The sequence below is a fragment of the Pseudomyrmex gracilis genome, unplaced genomic scaffold (genome assembly GCF_002006095.1).
Source record: "Pseudomyrmex gracilis isolate BER0280 unplaced genomic scaffold, ASM200609v1 scaffold_140, whole genome shotgun sequence".
Taxonomy (NCBI): Eukaryota; Metazoa; Arthropoda; class Insecta; order Hymenoptera; family Formicidae; genus Pseudomyrmex; species Pseudomyrmex gracilis.
Window position 1 is genome coordinate 52,629 of NW_018020724.1, and position 9,709 is coordinate 62,337.

At 44.0% G+C, this 9,709-nt stretch overlaps 1 protein-coding gene across 3 annotated transcripts in view; it reads left to right on the top strand.

Moving 5' to 3' along the window:
* Positions 1–519: 519 nt before the first annotated feature.
* Positions 520–9,709, top strand: part of LOC109857029 (transcription factor collier) — a 70,486-nt gene continuing 61,296 nt past the window's right edge. For 2 of the 3 annotated variants that reach the window (XR_002250448.1, XM_020432886.1), the window contains exon 1: positions 5,999–6,101. Coding sequence is in view for 2 of the 3 variants with exons in the window: in XM_020432886.1 (XP_020288475.1) it covers positions 6,078–6,101 (24 nt within the window). In the remaining variant the exon portion in view is untranslated. Of the gene's footprint in view, positions 594–5,947; positions 6,102–9,709 lie in introns of those variants that run through there. The other variant, XM_020432885.1, reaches the window with a different exon arrangement.

Below are 9,709 nucleotides of genomic sequence, written 5' to 3' on the forward strand. Positions count from 1 at the left end.
CGGTGCTACTACGGAACGACGTGTGACACTGTCAGTGATGAGCGGACACTCATGCACCGCTACTACGGGCTACGAGCTATCTCGTTGACGTTCCAGTGATCGACGATTCATGCACGGTCTTAAAGAAACGTGGCACCGGGCACACCCGCTCTGACGGAGGGACAACCGGTGGAGTCTCTCGCGGAGGCGCGAAGGGGTAATCGAGGGGGTGACGAAGGTTCTTGCAAAGAGTGGCACCGCGAAGGAGGAAGCCTGTTGCCCCAAGATAATCCTTACGGCCTCACCACGCGGTCCGACGAGTGGAGCAGTCTCCTGCCCAGCTCCACGATCGTGGGTGCTGGGGGGTCGGCATGGCTCGGACTCGGCGCCGGGGGTGGTACCGGGGCCACTACGGGGGGCGGAAGTCCCGTAGAGCTCGAGGGCCACTGGGGACGTAAGCTGTACGGCGCGAGTGTGGCACCGCCACCCCCGCCGCCCCATCATCATCCGCGGGCACCGTTGGTTTTCGCGCCTCAAGATATGAGGCAGATACTGAAGGAAGAACCTGTACCACCACGTGCTTGGCCGCAGCCCGCGCTCGCCGACAACGGAACGTGAGTCAATCACCATTAAAGTGCATTTCTTACGGTGACAGATAGAAATCGCGATATACAACTATGACAAAAACACGAGAAAACAGAGAAAAACTTAACGTAAACGTGTCTAAAAGTTAATATTGTTTTTGATAATATTTCTCTCCTTCAAGTCTATTATTGGCATGACGGTCATTTTTACTCCCAGAAATTCAGTTATATTTATGTTATATCGGAACTTTTGCGTGTTATAACGTATTGGTTAAGAATAGAGATATTTTCTTTTTAAAAAGTTACGCATTCGTCTGATTTGTCAAGAATTGTTGAGAAAAAAGAAAAGAAGAAAAGAAACTTTTGACGCAATTCTATTTCTGTCACCGACGGCGAAGAAATTTGCCGTGTTATCGACCAAAATTTTCTGTTATCTGTATAGTTCTATTAAAATAATCATTGCAAAAAATAATTCCGCAGCCAGAAAAAAAATAATAATTTTATTATACGAAACAGCAATTTGACTATTTGCGCCGCTGCGGTAACGTTTGCCGTCGGATCGCACGTCGAGCTGTACCCTTGCGCGTCGTTTATTACTTGTTTCACTGAAATTGAGATAATTTGAAATGCTTTAGGTACACAGAAATTAAATTTTGTGTTTACGCAAAACATTGGAATTTATTTTACAAAAATAAATATACGTTTACATAAATATACGTCTATGTCAAGGAGAAACTGAACAGTTTCTCCACGCGCGCTCTCTTGCTTCGTGAAAAGTCAGTGGAATCATTTATTTTTTCGTCTGACATCGCGAGACTACGCGGTAGATTAACTCATCGCTTCACACATTTTTCTTCCTTGTTAAAGATATCGTCACATTTCGCAGATGACAATACTGACGTTATACACAACAACGAGTCTATAACTTACGTCGTCGACCGCTAACATTCGTGGCACGAAAACAAATATCCGCTTTATCTTCACGAGCATCCGTTTCAAATCGTGGTGCACACGTACCTGCGTTTGGCGAACGATAAACCGGTGCTTTATTGCAGCCTCGCTTAAGGGATTTGTACGACGTGCAAACGACGAAGGTACAGATACCCTACGACTCGAAAAGGTAAATCGGGGCGAGCCGACGGATTCGCTAATCCAATAGCGGTTCTCTTAACTAATCCCTTCTTCCAAGCACCGTGACACGGAGACCGACCGGAATCGAGTTAATGTAATTGAGAATTTTAGCGCCTTTTGCTCATTGCTCTCCGCCCGGACTTTCTCGAACTTTCTTTTCTCTCTTTAACTGATCTTTCCTCTTCCCGGTTATCGAAATTGACTTCTTTCTGCGAAAGAAGACAATTTATTTTCGTATTCGCAAAACTCTTGTATGTAACAAAATAAAAAATACAAATATCTTATTAATTATTTCGAAATTTCTAGAACGTAAAATAGATTACTTACAAGTTAGATACCATAAAGTGGTTAAAAACTTGAAAACTTTGTTTTTTTATTGTAGAATATATTAATATTTAAAAAAGTATTGTAAATTATTTGGTTGCAAAATATCACAGCAGAGACATTTGTATAAGATTCCCGAGTACGAGGTTTTTTTTCGTCGAAGTTAATTGAATCAATGTTGCGGCAGTCTAGATAATTGCCGGCGGGAGTTTGAGTCGCAAAATGTTAAGCGTCAACTTTCGCCTTCGCGAGAACTCAACCTGGAAAGTTTCGTTTCCTGCTATACGAAGAACGGTTGTAGCAGCACACTACTGCGTTACACCAGAGAACCAGAAGGGAGAGGGAGGGGTTGCGAAACTGTTTTAAAACTCGCGCGAAACAGCCGCATAAACTCCCACGCTTTTTAAAAACCCTTAAAAAAGTTATCCACCTAATGAAGCAGTAAACCTCCGCGCTTGACGGAAGGGGGAGGAAAGGATGGTGTCGCGCGGCGCGGAAAACCCGATGATTTCTCCATACGCGTATATGTAGATATATCAGAAATAAAAAAGAACGCGCGAGAGAAAAATTGCAATCAATCTTCGAAACGGGCGGTTGTTCGGCGACAAACTCGACTCGCGTACATCGCTCACACAATTCTTGTACAAGCGTTTGTTTTGTAATAAATATTCACAGTGTTTCTCTTTTCACAAAAAGTTATCAATTAAAAAATTTACAATTCTAATGATAATTACACACGCAAATCCAGATATTAAATATTTCCTAATGTTTCGCGCGCGCCAGCTATATGCGAACACGATTTAATGTGGGATATAATATATGATTGTGTTTTAACTTAATTGAAATATACATGAAAATTATTTATTACCGCGCGGCTTCCCGTGTGGAATATTTGTGAAATGTACACACGCACACTTTACAGTCTGTTAATAACTAATAGATTTTTATGCGGGTGGTGTAGCTGTGCGCGATGAAACACACGGAGGCCAAATTGAACAATGTTCGCCGTAACGCGCGCCGGTTGCAAATTACATTCGGATATATTACAAATTGCTCATTATCTCCGTACACATTATGAATCGCGCGTTGGGCGCGCGAGCGTAAACAGAGAGCGCGCTTCGGGTAACTCGCAATAACTAACGCCCGGACGGTGCGTATTACCCACGGATTTATTGTAATTCTCTACGATTGCTTTATCCGCGAATTCGTAACCATATCGGTGGGTTTCCGTATTATCCGCATATTTCGTTTCATAATGCACAGCGATGCAAATAGCATAGGTCGTATCTCGTGTATATAAGTATATAATATAAGAGCAGCATCGATCGCGCGACAATCTCGCGACAATTCGTTTCTCCGAATACGTCGGAGATTGCGTTTCGTCATCGTCGCGTTTAAATCGTCGATTACGTCGTTACATTATGCGCGCGGACGATCTCGCGGGTTTCACGGAAATGAAAGAGCCCGTCGTAATATTCTTAACGCGATATATAAAGCGCAAAATTTCTCCTCGTAACTTGAATCGCGGTTCGTAAACCGCGCAAGTATATTTTGTCGCTTTCGTGTTTTATTTTCTGATCTATTCGCGCGCAATTGCGACGCGCGAATACTTATCGCGACGATTTTTTTTTCACGATCGAAAGCACGTCGCTAAGTAAGGGAATCGGTGGGAGGGGGGGAGCACAAATTATTCCATAAAAAAATTATTCCACGTTCTTACTTGTGGATTCGGACGCGCGCTATCGCCACCGGTCGATCGGAACATTCCCTTTCCCCCAAATCGAATTGCACGGACACTTTGGTCGACGCGAAAGAATAATCAGGCGGCGCGGAATAGCGGAGGGTCGAACGATTCACAGGTGCCGGAACGAGCGGCGTTATCTGCGAGCCCGAAAGCGCACGCGTGGCAAATTGCACGTATGAATACAGTAAACGCGAATGGAGCCCGTAATTATCACCTCGGCGTTGGTCGGTAGGACGAGCAACACGCGCTTGTATAAACGCATAAAGCGTACGTTATCCGCATATATATTTGGCGATGTAATATATAAACGTTTTGGGTGGCTGTGTGAACAACACTAAACATGATGAGATGCATAAATTGCAAAGTCGTTTGCAAAAACAAATATTAATATAAAAACGCGCGTAAGATAAAAATAGCAAAATTTCTAATTTGTAGACGCAACAAACACGTTGCATTCTTTTTTCCTGCTACACAATAGAAAAATATTATACGCGTGTGTAATTTATATTTTTAATTATAATAAATATACACATATATATATATAAATTACTCTTCACACGCAAATTTCCGCACTGAGATAATCGCATCGTTGTTGTCGTATTATGCGCTATACGAACTAAAACGCGCGTATATACGCGCGGTTTTCCGCAATCCTCGATAGTCGTCCCAAAAAGGCGTGGTAGAGCAGCGGTGCGAGTGATAATATAATGGTGCGCGCGCGGCAGGACGTGCCTACACGTTATATAGGAATTGGTGCATGGCAAACGGGGCAAAATAATCGGACGTCGAGAGTTATGGGGCGCGAACCGGCGGCCGGTTAATCAGCCACCGATAATTATCGACACGGGCAGTACATCACTCCCCTTCCTCTCCAAACGCATCTTCCCCCTCGATCCTCCACCGCGATCCTCTCGATGGTCGTCCTCTCCCCCTCCTGCCCGTTTGTTCCCGAAAACCCGCGTTGCAACCCCCTTGCACAACCGATCCCTTTCCGTTCTCTCGCGCGTTCTCTCTTTCTGTCACTCTCTCACTCTCATTCTACCTGCCGGCGGCTCGGCATCCCACCACCTGGCGTGACAAACGCACCGCCGATACCATCATTTATTTCGCAAATGTGCTGCAAAACTGCCGCTATTCATTTTCGGTCCAGTCGATTCAGTTTTCCGCTCGGAGGGTCCGCCCTGATGGCCGTGCGCGCGGCTCTGTACAGTCGTGCGATAGTTTTATCGTTTCGCGACGGCACGATCGCACAGGCCAGAGCCGATAATGCGATTTCTCGGCGGTGATTTTTAATCCGCCGCCGAGAGCAATACACATTTTGATATGAAAAAAATTAAAAATCCTTTAATGCAATTATATATTTACCGCAGATTGATACCGGGATTTGTCTTTGGGATTTGGAAGAAGTTCGGTAAATTTTTTATTTTATTACGTTACGAAAGAGAGACCTATACGATAACGAAACAAAGAAAACGATGTATGTAATAAATATTTCATTACACGCAACTATGAGCACACATCGGCAATGTGAAAAAGTAAAACGATAAAATCGTGATAAAAACGTCTAGAGTTTTACGAGATCAATCCGATATCCACATTCGCGTAGAGAGTATGCGAAGCAACGTACTTGAAAAGGGGACTTTCTGTGCCATTACTCAAAGATGGCATTGGAGTCCGGCGGCCTAATCTCGGCACATGAGACCTTAATGGGATTTTAAGGCGTTGAGGCCACCTGCGCGCTTCCCCACGGCTCGACCTCGTTTGTCTTTCCTCTCGGCCGGTTTCGGCATTCTTATTGCACTCAAGGACGAGATTGATACACCTCTTTGACTCCGCAATAGAGAATATCATTTAACGTTCCGTTTGGCTTCAACAGTAATACCGAAATTCAAAGATCGTTCGCACTCGCTATTTGTTTATTTTTCACGCATATACGTTTAGAGATCAAACAAACATGTTTGTTTTGTTATGTAATTAACATTAAATATTTTACAGTAATAATTTCTCTTACAAGAGAAATGTAAAAAAAAACAACTGCGGATCGCCGTACACGTAAATTGACACAATTGTCTTGTGATATTTTTTTTTTATGACTTTAATATTGTAAAAAAAAAAAAAAAAAAAAACGAACTACATTACAAGACAAACTATTCTAATAAAACGTTATTTGTCTGATTGATTGCAGGGTTGGCGTGGGTCGTGCGCATTTCGAGAAACAACCGCCGAGCAATTTGAGGAAGAGCAATTTTTTCCATTTCGTAATCGCCCTTTACGATCGACACGGTCAGCCGATCGAGATTGAAAGGACGTCGTTCATGGGCTTCGTCGAGAAGGATCAGGTAATGTTTTTCTCTCAGTTATTACATTCTTCGTGGCCGTTTTCTTAAAAATCTCTCGCGTCGCGATTGATCCGTCGATTCGATAACCGCGAGGTTGCGATTTAACGTCCGAAATCGCACAAAAGAAAAAGAAATGATCGAAGAAACCCGATTCGCGATCGAGACATTTTTCTTTCTCGGAAGGTGAGCGCGCGCGGACGCGCGGCTAATAAAGGGCCGCCGGCGAGTTTGTGAACAACGGTGGAAATGAGCGACGATAGCGGGTGATAAGTTCGGAATTTCAATGCTTCGCGCTAACCGCCGCTCTCCCGGGAGGCCGGATGAAAAAAAGGAGAGGAGACCCTTTATGACGCCGGGGAATATCGTGCGAGCACGCGCTTATCTCGATAATTGCCGTTTCCATCGGGGCCGGCGTCAAATATTAAACAGCAACCGCCTATATATACATATATACATGTACACGCGCGTACACGCGCGTATCTGTATCGATAGTCCGTGGAATCCATACTCGACGCGTCTCTTTTCCGGCAATTAGCCGGACAGGCGAAAATCCATCGGCCGTGTGAGAAATGGATGGACGCGCGATGCAGGATCACCGGGGATGGTCACGCGAAGCGAATGACCTATACGAATAATAAAGAGAAAGAGAGAGAGAGAGAGAGAGAGAGAAAGAGAGAGAAAGGCACCCTTCGAGCACCTTTCCACCCACGCCGCCGCCACGCGGCCGTACCTTCGATCGGAGATTATGCTTCTGTCGGGCTGTTTGTTGGCCGGGGCACTCGTGCGCAAAATATTAGCCTCTCCGAGAAATTAACGTAATTGCCACGATACAGTCTGCGAGAGTCTAATTATACACAACAGCACAATGAATTTTGTAATATACATACATTTATTTCGCTTATATATATATATATGTATTTTTTTTATCGATATGATGATATACAAATGCGGACGAGCACTTCGCGCGCGCACATCTGTATCTTTTAAGACCTTTGCTTTATATAAGCCATGAAACGCGACGCGCTGTTTTTTATGTTCAATTTCGTCGCCCTCGATATTACAGCTACCTACTGTTCGGTCAAAATAGCGACTCGTTAAATGTCGCTATCTGCGCTATTATAATCTCTAATAGAGCAATCAGAGAATAGAAACAAATTTTAATAATAATTGAAACAATAATTCTTCAAAAAAAAAAAAAAAAATACCAAGAGAGTAAATTTCCTGATATTCTTCAGATCGACGGTAAAGATCGAACGCAATAACTTCTCGCCGATGAAAACCGATCATATCAAACAGATATCGAACAGTTCCGCTCTCAGTGAACGATCACGACCCCGAAAGGATCTCTCAAACGGGACGCGCGATTGTCAAAGCGTTCGGTCATCGTTAGGAGCTCCACTTTCTATTGGTCAATTAGTATAGCTGTTTAAGGAGAAGTTAACTTGGATCGCGGCGCGCGTTCACGACGCAGCAGCGTTCATTCTTGCGCAAGAGAAATCGCGGCGTGTTGGGAGATCGCGCGCGGGACAAACGAGCGGGTGCTTGCATTTGCACAGGTAATACACATCTCCGGTATGTGTGCGCGGTTCAGAAGAACCAGTATATACCGCACCGCGCGCTTTATGGCGTTATTACGTCGAGGATCAATCGATCAGACATGCGTACGACGTTCGTACGTATGTAGCTCAAAGCGCACACGCGACACATACCAAACAACCGAAGGGAAATCCGTTAGATGCACGGCACGAGAACGAGCCAAGGTCCGCGCGCGTATAAATTATCGAAATGTAATCCCGACCTCTGGAATTCGAGCGAGAGAGCAGCTCCATACCTACCTACCTACCTACCTACCTACCTACCAACGACGACGCTCTGTCGGAAGTTCTCTCTCTCTCTCTCTCTACGTCTCTCTTTCTCCTTCTCCACGCCCGAGGGTAACGAGGTACACCCCCTAATAAATCTATCCGCCATAAATCGTCGACTAATTCGACAGGAAGGTGTATATAGTTGGATCGCATTGTGGGATGTGAGATCGTGGATTTAAGAATGTAACACACGGCGTGTGAATTATTACGATCTGCGATTCGGAAAGTTATGGAGTTTGACGGATTTGAACGGATCGAATTTTTTTCGACGCGCGCGTTCGAAAAAAAAATAAAATAAAATAAAATAATTCACGCGCACAGGATGTTCTAAATTTCTCTATGTTTTTTTTTAGAAGAATAAACACACACAACGTTAATTTATCGAGTTTAAACTTTATTTCGAACATTCACATTGTTCGTCTGTATATACAAAATATTTCGTACGCTTAATTAATTATTCGTGACCTGCGATCTATCTGATTGAGCATCTTCATTTTCATCGCGTCTGTCGTCTCTTTTCGTGTGAATCTATAACATTCCGCTTGCTCTTGCTCATCTCTCTTCCCCTTCCTCCTGACCTTATAATATGTGCATAATTCACGTTGTCGGAACAGTTGCATCGCGTGGCCTCCCTATTAATTAGGGTCGTGCACCGCGGACATGTATCAACCCCGTGCGGAGAGAACCGTTTGTGCCTCGGTCCACGCACTTCCTCCTTCTCCGTCCCATTACTGGTCTTCATCGGAAACGTGTATAATTTGCCACATATAATTATAACATGACACAATATTATAAATATTTGCGTCAATTTCGAAAAAAAAACTATTGGAAAACTGCTGTCATATATTTTTGTAAATTATGTACTTTGTTTATCGAGAGACGTAAAATTTTAAACAACGTTAAAACGATCGCTTGTCATAGACAACGACGACGACGACGACGACGACAATGACGCCGACGGCTACATAAAAGCACGCGAATTGAGTCTTGTTAAGCTCGACGCGGCGCAACAGTCGTACGCACGTACCGCTCCCGGAAATGGACGCTCTAGGTAAATACCTAGTATCTCTCCCTGTTCCGTCCGCTTTTTGTTCGTGTTTAATTAAAAAGTAGTCAGCAGGATGAGGAGAGAGTAGCTCGACCTATCCACGTATATATCTGATTAACGTCCGTCGTGTACCGAGAGCGAATTTAGAGATTAATGGTCGCGACGAACACCGACGACAGGAAAGAGCTTAATGCGTATACGCTCGGACCGCGCGCGCGACGGAAAAAAGGAGAGAAAGACGTCGTCGGTCGGACGGGACGCCGATCGGGTGAAGGTAGGACCGATTATCCGATGAAGCAAGCGTGCGCGCGCGCGAATCCGCAGCCAGAGAGAGAGAGAGAGAGAAAGAGAAAATACTATTTCGTTAGAAAAATGATCACTTCCCGTTCATTCGCGGAGAAATCTCGCGATGGATTTATGCGGTTTTCTTATCCGCATCGACTATTCCCCTGCTTAAGCTGATAAGCTATAATCTTGATCTCTCTTACGGAACTCGTGCTCGTCGAAACGGAAAAGACAGTCGGGCCTGAAATATAAGAGAGTACGAGATTTTCCGTGACAAACGTAAAATACTACGGCAAAAAAAAAAAAATATTAAATCTCTCTTTTTCTCATTTCATATAAGATTCGATTATATTCCCTTTTATATTTCTGAATATATTATTCATGCAACTTTTGTGATCAATTGGAACTTT